General features: G+C 38.3%; 2 protein-coding genes across 2 annotated transcripts; both read right to left on the bottom strand.

The window, feature by feature from the left end:
* Positions 1–3,771: 3,771 nt before the first annotated feature.
* Positions 3,772–4,371, bottom strand: LOC141628958 (uncharacterized). Its single transcript, XM_074442038.1, has one exon. It carries the CDS (start codon positions 4,369–4,371, stop codon positions 3,772–3,774), a length of 600 nt encoding a protein of 199 aa, XP_074298139.1.
* A 1,729-nt stretch (positions 4,372–6,100) lies between these two features.
* LOC141628959 (uncharacterized) lies at positions 6,101–6,787 on the bottom strand. The gene is made up of 2 exons (XM_074442039.1): positions 6,254–6,787; positions 6,101–6,166 (listed from the first exon to the last, which is right to left on the bottom strand). Exons 1-2 carry the CDS (start codon positions 6,785–6,787, stop codon positions 6,101–6,103), a joined length of 600 nt encoding a protein of 199 aa, XP_074298140.1.
* Between the last annotated feature and the right edge of the window lie 5,939 nt (positions 6,788–12,726).

Consider the following 12,726-nt stretch of genomic DNA (forward strand, 5'->3'; position numbering starts at 1 on the left):
CAACTGGGTAATTGAGATAGTCCAGGCCAGGGGCAATTGAATCAGCCTTGATAAACATATAGGTTTGATCCCATCCTTTATCATCCCCTGAATCAAAGTTGGTAATTAGGTGAGCCATCTTTGACCTGACTCGAAAATTGAACCTCCCAGTAGAATGACTCTTCAGGTGATAGACATTCTTGAAATTATCCAGGGTAATAACCAATTTATGCTTAGAACATAAATGCTCAACAGAATGGACAATTTTCCAGACCATTGGCATGAGTTGAAACGGAGGAACCCTGATAGCCCTAATCACCTCAGTCATGAAAGGAGAAAGGGGAAGCTGACCGCCACCCCTGAACGCCCACTCAAAAATACAGAACCAACCTGGGCTACTCCAATTAGCCCTGACAAGACCGTTCTCAGGAATCCAAACCTCAGCCCGATGAGGAATAAGGCCCCTGCCCTTTATATAATGCTCAAAAGCAGGTTTCAGTTGATTGGCTTCTTGAAAAGAAGCAGCCAAAGCCTTATTAGGAGAATATTCAACCCCCTTATAAGACATGGACAGAACCTCTGGAGGAGCAACAATCTCCACCACATCATCCTCAGGGATGATATCAGGGACCCTCTCAACCTCAGCAGAAACCATTTCAACTTCAACAGGAACTTCTTCAGCCTCAGCAGGAGCTTTTGAAGCTGCTGTCCTTCTCCTGCCACAAGCCATATCTTATTTTTTCTGGAAGATGAATTTTTCAAAGAGAGAATTATTTAGAAAGGGAAAGAAGAAATTTGGGGATTGGAATGTGGAAGCTATCACGGCAAAGGAAGGATATTTATAACCGCAAATCCTAAACGGCTAGAAAAGCAAGTGGTAGAGACTAATCATGACTCTCCTAGGGTTTTGTGAACCTACCCTATTAATGGCAAATAGCCGTTACTAGAAGCCAAATCAAACACTAATTCTAATCCGATAAGAAGTCCCTACACAAATCACTTGCCTGGCCCAAATTTTTATCTCCTTATTCCTGGCCAGACCCAATAATGGAATAAGCAGATAAGGGGCAATTGTTGGGCCCAAAATTATTCTGCCTGACCTGACGAAGGCCAGGCGACATCCAAAGACAAGTTCCAAGCAAAAGACATATGAAACCAGGCATTTATTCAAACACGGATAGGCACCAAGCAGGAGTTGATGAAAGACAGGCGAAAGATAACCAGCAGCCTAAAAAGGAAAAGCACCAGGCCACTGCAAGTGACAAACAGGCAGTTGATATATGTTCCCTACAAAAAAGGAAGACCAATTCCAGAAAGCTATGATATAGGAAGCAGTCAAAGCAACGGCTAATCAAAAGGCAACCACCTCCGGGTAAATAGGGCACATTCCCTATTTACCAGGAAACCCTAAACGGCATAAGAAGGAAGGAGAGATCAGCTATAAATAGAAAAGAAGAGAAGATCAGAAGGATCATCAGATATACCCTTACTTTTACTTATATTTTTATATTCTTAAGCAATCTATTCGCCTGTCACGCCTGATATAACAATACTCTGTCAGGCTATCCAAAACCATAGTAACAATCACTCCTGGCTTGGTGCCCGTGGTTTTTTCCCTTATTCCCGGGGTTTTTCCACGTATAAAAATATTTGTGTCATTATTTATTAGTTCATTTTGCTCTTAACTATACCAATCAGGCGAGTTGTTTGAGTTAGATCACCCTACATATAAATCCCTGGCAGGACAATCTAGATCAGTAAAAACTCTGCCAAAACAAAGACAAAAGATGAAAGTTGCACAAGATCGTCAGAAAACGTTATACGGATTTGAGAAGATATGAGATTGAGTTCAATGTTGGTGATAAGGTGTTGCTGAAATTGTCACCACTGAAGGGAGTCATGAGATTTGGGAAGCGTGGAAAATTGAGTCAGAATTATTTAGGACCATATGAGATTCTGGATAGAGTTAGGGAAGTGTCATACCGTCTAGCGCTACCACGAGCTTTAGTGCGAGTCCATAATGTCTTTCACGTGTCACAACTGAGGTTTGAAGAAGTCCCAAAGAAGTTACTTGACACTAAGGTTCGCAAAACAAGAAATGGTGAAGTGGCTTTGGTGAAAGTGTTGCGGACTAACCATGAAGTGGAGGATGCTACTTGGGTGATAGAAGCATCCATGCGCGAGAGATATCCTCATCTTTTGCACTAGGTATGTATGTGGTTACGAGGACGTAACCTTCTTTTCAGGAGAATGGAATGTAAAATACCGTAAAACACCGTCTTAGCTTAACAATTTATGTGATAAATTAGAATAATTGCTTGACTTTAGTGAGACACTTGAGCCGTGAAGGGCGTTGGTTTTGGGTGAACTTCGGGATGAAGTTTCTTTTAAGGAGGGAAGACTGTAATACCCAGTATTTTATTAGACATTTTAAAGAATTTTATAATTATTAAGACAATTTATATTCTACAAGTTGCATTTTATATTCTACAAGTTTTATTATCGTAATAAGAGTAAGAGAAAAAAAAAGATGGGTCGTCTAGTATGGCTGGGTAACACGGGTTGGACAATGGGTAGTTGGGTTGGTCTTATATATTTTAATGTTATAAGGATATTACCTAGAAGCTTCCCCATACTAGTATATATACCTACCTCATATACCACCTAAATGGTTATTTCACAAACACAACTCATATTGAAAGAGAAGAAAAGGGAGATTGTGAGACAACTTTTGAGACAGAATTGTGAGACGGTTTCACCTCGCTCTAGTTTTACTGTGGTAACAATTAAGCCCTAAAAATAATCAATTTTTTACTTCTTGTGTTTGACCCGTCTTGACCACCGAGACCTTACTTGACTGTGACCATCGTGAGACCACCGTTGACCTGGCCGTGGTGGTTTGACCGAGGGATGGCTGGGCTTTGACCGTGGGTGTTGTTGTACGTTGTGGTTAGTCATGTTTTTGTCTAAGCCATCGTGTAATGGGCGGCTATGGTGGAAATTTTGGACCGTGAATGATGGTGGTTCACGGGGACTTGGGTGGTGGCATGGTGGTGGCTATTTCGAGGGTGTATGCGATGTTTGTTGAGGGTGTTGTTGGTGTTAGGGTGAGATTGTGGGTATTGATGTAGGGTTGTACCATGGGTTTGGTTAGGGCATGAGCAAGGTGGTGTGGTGAGGGGCGGTACGGTGAAGGTGGAGCTGCTATTTAGTGGCTAAAAGGGCTTACCGGGCGGTGGTGGCGGTAGTTGGCCAAGGCAAAGGGGTTGTGGGTGTTGCTTTAATTAAATAACTTTAATACCATCTTGAACATAAATTAATTAGTAGTTACTTCGTATTATTGTTTGTACTAGGTGACGGTTTTGTTGAGGAAGCTTTTTGAATTTGCTTGCTTAGATTATTTAAGCGGGGTTGCTCAAAGGTAGGCTAGCTACTCAACAATTAACTGCGGGGTTTTCTTACGTGCAATTACGCGTCTTAATTAATTGTTATTGGCATGATATTAATCTTTTGTAACGGAATTTTCTAATGGATTTATGTAATTGGCCTTTGGCGGAATAAGAGTAGCGTGTGGCCTTATGGCCGTGACTTGGGTGTTGCTGTTGACTGTTCACTTGTTGTTTGTATCTTATTGGCATCTTACCGTATTTTTTTTTTTGGTGAAATGTGAGAATATATTAAAATCAAAACAAAAAGTCTAATTACAAGAGGATATCATGCAACAGTAAACATCAAAAAGCCTTAGCTAACCAAGAAAAATATGCATACATATTCTTTTGCCTACACATGCTGCTAGCACACTCCTAGGACACCCCATTTTGCCAGCCATTTCTTCTCAGTACTCGAAACAGGCTTCGTGAGCTTCCTTCTGATTCTACTCTTTACCTCCTCAATGATATATTCAGCAACTTTCTCTGGCATAAGCAACACTTGCTTCATTCTGGCACTATTTCTTTGCATCCAAACCTGATAATAACATGCAGTTATCATCAGGAATTGAACTTTCTGCTTCAGGTTCCCTTTAGATGACAACATACCCATGCTCCTGTTAGTCTGCAGTGGGAATCCACACCAGTTCTCCATCTGGTGTATTACCTTCTGACTGTATCTGCAATCAAAAAATAGATGTTCCTGTGTTTCAACATCACTGCCACAGATCAAGCAGCAATCATCTGTACAGTATCCTATTTTGCGTAGTTTTTCCTTCACATTCAAACCATTATTCATGATGATCCAAGCAATAATGGTATGTTTGGGTATGTTCCATTTGTTCCAAACCAGAGGCACCCAATCTTGCTTAGGCTGTTGAACCCTAAGCCAATCATATCCACTTCTTATGGAATACCCTTTAACATCAGCAGTCCACTGTCCATCAGAGTATCCATTTTTCATCATTTCCTTGACTTTGCATATGTTCTTCCAAGACCAAGCAGCATCAGCAGGAGGGACATACTCATGCCAATTCCCTTCCTTTTAAATACACTTGATTGACCCATCTAATCCACAGTCTATCAGCCTTCCCATAAATCCAGTCCACCAATTTGGCCACTGTTGCATAATTCCAAATCTGTGCTTTCTTAATTCCCAGTCCTCCCTCTTCTTTAGGCAGTGTAACCTTATCCCAAGCAATAAGTAGGACTCTATGATACTCAGCAGTGCCATCCCATAAGTAATTTCTGCAAATGCCCTCAATTCTCTTGATAATGCTTTTTGGTAACAGAAATATGCTTGCCCAATATGAGTAGAGAGTATTAAGAACTGAATTGATGAGTACTACTCTACCTGCATAGGAGAGTTTTCTTGCCCCAAGGCTCCTAATTCTTCCTACCATCTTCTCTGCTATAGTATTGTATTCAGTCTTAGTCAGTCTGCCTGCTTTGATAGGGACTCCAAGATATCTAAATGGCATAGCACCCTCCACAAACCCTGTAGCCTGTTGTATATCCTCTTTAAGCTGTTGCCCAACTTCATTGTAATAGACCTCAGATTTAGAGCTGTTCATAGACAAACCAGAAGCTCTAGAAAATGATGAGAAAGCCCTGAGTAACAGCATTATATAAGCAGCATTGCCCTTACAGAACATTAACAAGTCATCTTCAAACATCAGGTGATTCAATTTGGATGCCTTAAAAAGAGGATGGTATTGGAAAGGCCATCTAGCCACAGCATTATTAATCATTCTGGTAAGGTAATCCATGCAGATGGTAAAGATAAGAGGAGAGATAGGGTCCCCTTGCCTTAACCCTCTTTTGCCTTTAAAATAACCAAAACTACCACCATTGAGACACAGAGAGAAGGATGTGGATCTTATGCAAGTCATAACTTTATGAGTAAAATCAGTAGGAAATTTCAAGCCCTGAAATAATTGTTCAACAAAATCCCATTCCACTGCGTCATAAGCTTTCTGGAGGTCAATTTTAAACAAACATCTTGGTGACACAACATTCTTGTTATACATCTTGACAATGTCCTGACAAATAAGTACATTCTCTATAATAGATCTTCCTTTAATAAAGGCTCCTTGATTGTCACTTATGAGATAGGGCAAGACTTGTGACAGTCTATTACATAGTAATTTAGATATTACCTTGTAAATCATATTACAACATGCAATAGGTCTAAATTGTTTGACAGTGGTTGGCCTCTCACATTTTGGAATGAGAGTAATGTTAGTGGCATTTATCTGGTTCAGAAGCTTACCAGTGGAGAAGAAATCTTTGATAGCATCACACACATCTTCTCTTATAAACTCCCAACTATCCTTGAAAAATGCACTTGTGTATCCATCAGGCCCTGGAGACTTGTCAATTGGAGTGTCAAAGAAGATTTTTTTGATTTCAGCATTGGTGACAGGTGCATTTAACAACAGAACATGGTCCTGAGTACAGAATTTCCCCTCATTTAGAACACACTGTCTCACATGTTCAGTAGGTTTATTCCTGCCTAGGAGAGTTTGATAATAGTCAAGAAAGGCATTTTGTATGGTCTGGCTCTCAGTGCAAACATTACCATATTGATCTTCAATCTGGATCACTTTATTCATACTAATTCTCTTCTTTATGGCCCCATGAAAATATGAAGTATTACAGTCACCCTCTTCTATCCACTGGGACTTGGCTTTCTAACTCAGGAAGCTGTCTCTTGCTACACTCAACTTCTTAAGATCAGCAGCAGCCTGAGATTCCTTCTGCATCAGTTCAGTATTGTGAATATCAGTGGCTAACTGTTTCAGCAGATCCTAGAGTCTGGTTTCAGCTATCAGAGTGTTGTTAACAATATCAGGATAGCAACTCATATGCAATGCCTTCAAAGCAGGTTTTAGAGCTTTCAATTCCTTAATGACAGCAAACATTTTATGCCCTGGGTAGTTTTTGTTCCATTGTTCAGTAACTGTGGGTATAAAATCATCTGCTTTGCCCCACATATTGTAGTACTTAAAACTAGCTCTCCTGCCACCCCCTATCTCACAGTTGCCCACAGTACAAGGGCAATGATCAAATAATCCCTCTAGGTGGAAGTGTGCCATCATATTAGGGAACTGGTTCATCCACTCCTGATTAACCATGAACCTGTCCAGTCGACTAAACACTCTAGTAAGTGGTTCCTGTTTATTGGTCCATGTGTAGTAAGCCCCAGTAGCAGCAATATCAGTGACACCACAGGTAGCAATACAGTCCAGAAATTCATCCATATCAGCCTGTCTGGTGTTAGCACCCAGTCTTTCATTAGGATCAATAACAGTGTTAAAATCTCCTGCCAAAGCCCAAGCCCCACTGCATTGACCGCAATAATTTCTAACTTCTGCCATAGGTCTCTTCTTCCAATACCATCATTGTAAGCATACACCATTGTGAACCAAAACTGTTGCTGAGATATCCTAGCAGTTACTCTTGTATGGATAAATTGTGCATCATATTGACACACCATGACATAAAAAAGATTAGGTTTCCAGAGAATCCATACACATCCTCCTTGGTGCAGACTACTATTAGTTGTGACACACCATCCATCTAACATAGTGCTAGAAATGTTACTCACATTTTTTGCATTTATTTTGGTCTCAACTAATCCAAACAGACCAATATCTTTATTATGTATAAACCATTTCACCGTTTTTTGTTTATTTACATTATTCAATCCACAAACATTCCAAAATCCTATGTTATTCATTAATAATGTTGGACTGAGGGGTAACCTTTTGGCCAATGCCAACTTTTGGAATTACATCACCTTCCACAGCAGCTCTGTAGGAACCAGTCTTATGGTGAGTTGCTGGTGCAGGAGAAGAACAAGGGGTGCATTCATGAGATTTCACCTGCTCTGTACTGGGTTGTACAATGTTCTGAACAGCTACAGGCTTTGGCTTCCAAACTTGTTGTACTGGTTTAGGCACTTGCTTATTTGTTGCAGGTTTCCTGCAAGTATTCATTTCATGCAATATTCCTTTACATTTGGTACACACTGATGGTTTCCATTCATATTCAATCCCCACATAAATCAACTTGCCAGATTCATCTAAAAATCTCACCTTAGAGGGGAATTTTTGGCCAACATGAAGCTCAATCATAACACGTGCAAAACCCAGTCTTGTTTTGTCCACTGTTGCTTGATCCGCCTTCTGGAATTTGCCTACCAGGTCTGCTATGGCAGGCAAACACTTACCCCAGAATTTGAGGGGTAAATCATGAATCCTTATCCATGCAGGCACCTTTTTAATGTCCTCCTTTATTAACTCAAAATTCACATCCCAGGGTCGAATTATCAGGGGCTTGTTATCAAACATAAAGTGACCTGCCTGCAATATGGCTTCCCTATCCTTGGTATTCTTGAATCGTACTAGAAATATCCCATTTGGCATAAAGGATATCCTATCTACATTGTGCTTCTGCCATATTCGATGAATAAATCCTTGCAAAACCTCCCATGGAGGATTTGCTCCTAGAACAAAGCAGTACACCGCATTGTTCCAGAATTCAATTTCTTCTTTTGTGTCTTCTGTGGTGAACTGCAAGATATTTTCAGTATTCTCTTCTTCCTCAGAAACCACGACACGCTTTCTTCCTCTTTGTGTGACCCATGCATTATTTTCAATATCTGTATCTGTCACATCTTCTACTATAACTTCCTCAACCAGTTGATTATCATCAACCTCATCAAACTGTAATCCAGGGACACCATTAATTTCCTGCATAGTTTTTGTTTTTATCACATCTTCCTCTTGTGGACCCGTTTTCTTAGTTTTCTCCTTACTATTAGTACTTTTCCTTGCTGATTTCATCTTTTGAAGCCTACTAGAATGCTTATGCTTCGTCTTGCTAGATGAATTACGTGCCATTGATGAGAAATCAAGCTGAAAAGTACGTGAAAAGTAGGTTGCGTAGGGTTTTTCCTTTAGGGTTCATAATCGCCTACTTAGGGTTTTTTTTATTTTTTTGCCGAGAGAAGACGAACAACAATGTTTCCGGAAAATACTTACCGTATTGCATTGGCACTAGCATGTTATTATAATTCACGTAAAAGGAGCTTGGCATTGTGCCTATTCAAATACTAGTCAATTACTTATTATAGTGAATGAATTGTGTAAGCTTTGGTTATTCTGTTTTGGCGACGATCTTGGGGGATAGTTTGTGATTTGGATAGGTCAGGCATGGCGGTGGCTGTGGATCTTAAATGGAAAGGCCAGGCACGGGGATGTGGAAGATTCATGGACCTTGGTGTGGATAGGAATGCAGGACATGGTGTTTCGAGTTGGTCATGGACCTGGCGTGTGTAGCCCATATGGTGTGGCTGAGCTTGGGATGAGGGCATCTGTTAGAAATATATATCTCATTCCTTAACATATTCTTATATGTTACAAATTAATTTAGTCATAAAATTAAATTGCAAATCTTATGCATGCAAACAATAAAAAGATAAGGAAGAAATCATCATCTTACATTGAAGATTTCGGATTATTAGGCACAAGTAAGATCTCCTTCTTACTTGTTCTTGAGCACTCCTAAAATGGATGAACATAGATTCAAGTATAGAATCTCTCTCAAAAGTGAATACCCAAGATAACCCCTTAATTAGATTAATATTATTAGATCTAGAATAATAATAATCTTACTAAAAATTGACCCAAAATATTAATATTAGTCTCTTAATTTCGGTTAAGAGAAGATGAATTTTGGAGTGTTTATTTCTCTAGTTTTTCTAGGGAGTTTTTATATTTCTTACACTAGAAATATTATCTTAAATTATGAATCAAAAGGATGGAGAAAAACTCTCTATAAGGCTCTTGGAAAACCGGTTGGGAGAAGGAGAGGGAGAGCCAATGCATGGACAAGTTTTTCTTCTCAAGAAAACATAGGTATGCATGGCTACTAGCTAGGCATTATGATTATGCTTTCCACTCAACATAATTAACATAATTAAGTATAATACTCCTCCTTATTTTCGGTACATATTGTGTAAAATGGAAAGTCCATTTTACACATTATTTTGTCAATTTGTCACATGTAACATGTTCCAAGACATTATGTGTATAAAATGTATTTTTAACAATTAAAAATCAACATATTAATAAAATATGTCTCTTATAAAATTTAACCTAGTAATTCATAATTACTTGTACCAAAAAGTGTTTCCGAATTATAAATTACAACATTCTGTATTTATAATAATTTATTCATTCTGTTTCAGTTTGTTTCCGTGAACAATAATTTCATCTAAGCAATAAAACAATTCGATTACTTAGACCGTATCTTATTTAATCAAATTATAATGAGACACGTAAATATCACCTCCAAAATCGTCCGTCAATTTTAAGTAATTTAATTAACTTGTATCGTCATACGATCAATTAAGAGTGTTACCCTTTAGGTATGACCTAAGGGGATCAACTGATCACCACCGTCGCACGACAGTAATGTCAAACTCTAGTCAGCCAATCATTACCGATATGTGTGGACCAGTTGACTATAAAATATTACAGCCCACATGTATTCTTAAAAATGAGACTTAAACATGTGATCATCATGATAGACAGTTGTGATCGCATTATTGTCGGAGGACACATATTCCAACAGTCTCCCACTTGTCCTCGACAAGTGTGCGTCACCAATTCTCTTGTCCTATTACTATCTCCCACTCAATGCAAGGTGTCTTTCAGGTCGTACTTGCAAGTGATCATATCGAGAGTGGTTTCCTCGATCTGGAGAATAACTGATTGACCGGAATTATCTACCATAGATACCTTCCGAGCGTGGCCACGTATTTCCAGTTCATTACTCCTCGAGTGGCCCTGAAATATTGTCTTAACCCTGACAAAGGGGTGGACAATTCCTATCGCACTTATTCCCTTCGACTAGCCACAGCCATCATAACCCAAAATATGCCCATTTGACCCCATTTACGAAGGTCGTAGTAACACAAATCAAAGTTAATCTGAAACTGTGCCATCTTAGGCGAACAGTCTTTAGTCAAAAGAATCGACTCGTTAGACTACTATAGTAGCTCTCGCCACGACCAGGCTATATAAATTTGCCAGAACTCTATAAGCGGTCATAAGGCCCGACAAAGTGTTCCTAACAGTCTGCCTATGTGATCGACTAGTCATCTCACATGACTCTATGGCACTTGAACTTGCCATCAATCGCATCACACTCTAGTCACTTCGAGACGTCACCTCATATAAGTGACTATGGGCGAATACTATGTTAATCCGAGTTCACTTTAACGGGGTTCAATATTGTCTCTACAACCCGTTTGGATGTAACAAAGTATAAAAGGAGTTTTCTGATTTAAAAACTCGAACGATAAATGTGATTATCACATGAGTAGTCAATACTTGATTACTACTTCATATTCAATAATCCAGTTTGATCTTGAATGTAGTTGTTCATCTCAATTCAATTGAAATGACATGACTCATCATGTTAAGCCTATAAGAAGGCTTTGGTTAGTAGGTTTTATCAACTTCTTGTACCTTACTCAACCTTACTACATACTCGTATTCCTTTGTAATGTATACATTTGCATTACAAAACTTTCTAAGTACGTGTCGAGATCCAATCAAGACATAGGCCCTCTAGCCTCAAAATAGCTCCCACTGTTTTCACAGTGTGCGGGACTCATCCTTCTTGCACATCTCATGATTGCAAGTGTACTCAATTTCCATTATAAATATCTCTCATTGTTCTTTATTGCCTAGAACGATTCTAGCAAATCTATTTCTTAAATAACATAGCCACAATGGTTACTTAACCATTTTGATGTGTTTTGATTATGGTTTTGTCGAAAACCATGTGCAATCTCAATTGTCATTTGTGTAACACTCTTACACAAAATTGCATCAAAAAAACTATGCATTACATCCTTAATGCTTCTACAAGCACTTAAGGGTAATCTTTATGGCTTACCGGGTAACTATTACTTAAATTCGATTTGAAACAATTCATCATACTCAAAGTATATGAAGTGTTATACATCATTTCCTATTTAATTGATTCGGCAGCGGAAGCAAATGGAATCAATCAAATATGTTCAACTTGATTGAACTAGTCATGAATCTTATCAACATAAGACTTCTTATTTGACGCTAATATCATGTAGATTTATCTCCATAAATCTGGATATTAAAGATCTATTATAATACTCCATAAGTCTTAAATCATCCCCAATTATCAATGTGTCATCCACATATAAGACTAATTAAAATTTTTGTAACTCCCACTAAACTCCATGTATAAACACAACTTCTCGACTTATCGAGAAAAGTTTTATAACATGATCAAAACATTGATTCCAACTCACTGATGTCCTACTTAAGACCCTCTCTTAAGTTTCACATTATCTTAGGATTGCAAGAATCTACAAAACTCAAGACATGTATTGAATACATTCCTTCTAATTGAAGAAGTGGGTTTTAGATTCACTCGCTATGTATTTCATAATAATGAAACACAATCCCTAAGAAGATCCAAATAGACTTAAGCATTTCAACCAGTGCAAAACTCTTTGCCACCAATCAAGTTTTGAAATCTCTCTTTATTAGTGCAAAACCCTTTGTCACTAATCAAGGCTTTTATTTCGGATTTTCATGGCTCTAAGCCTTGTATTGAGTTGTGACTTAAACATTCTCATGTAAGTCATACGTTCATTACTTTCTAGAAGTAATCAACTTGAACCAAACGATTTCTTTGTAAGTTGTAAGCTTGTTACTTTCTTAAAAGTAACACTAATTCATCATCCTCAACAAGTGATGACTTTAACCTCCTAGGTTGAGAAGAAACAACGTCTTACACAAAATGTCTCATGTAGCTAAGAAAGACCAGTTTCTTGCGACATAACATTCTTTGTGGCTCTTTGAATAATTTCTCCCACTCTGTCTTCTAGAAATAAACTTATATTCTAGTAAGACAGTTTCACGAGCCACAAACTCGTTATATTCGTGATAATTGAAAGGGAAAAATGAGCATTTGTTTCTTGTGTAAGCTTACAAACATGGTACCCTACGATTTTATATCTCATATGATTCGTTTTAGATTTAGTGGAAAAATAATTTAGACAAAATGATAAAATCCCCAAAATGATCAAGTAACTCAAAGTAACTTGATTGAAGTCCAAACCATATCGAATAGCGTTTGATTTCTTATCCAAACACATATTATTCCATAATGCGTGCTAAGAGAGATTAATTTGTGATACTATATCACATTTCTCTTGGCTTATATCAAAGTCTTCACTTTGATAATCCCATCACGA

This window comes from Silene latifolia, chromosome Y (assembly GCF_048544455.1).
Source record: "Silene latifolia isolate original U9 population chromosome Y, ASM4854445v1, whole genome shotgun sequence".
NCBI lineage: Eukaryota > Viridiplantae > Streptophyta > Magnoliopsida > Caryophyllales > Caryophyllaceae > Silene > Silene latifolia.

What these genes read in the sequence shown, in the direction of transcription:
- LOC141628959 (XM_074442039.1), bottom strand. Translation starts at nt 6,787, where the DNA reads ATGGCAGAAGTTAGAAATTATTGCGGTCAATGCAGTGGGGCTTGGGCT. An exon ending in TGAGTTGCTATCCTGATATT is followed by an intron (nt 6,167 to 6,253) that starts GTTAACAACACT and finishes GAACTGATGCAG; the next exon opens with AAGGAATCTCAGGCTGCTGC.
- LOC141628958 (XM_074442038.1), bottom strand. Translation starts at nt 4,371, where the DNA reads ATGAAAAATGGATACTCTGATGGACAGTGGACTGCTGATGTTAAAGGG.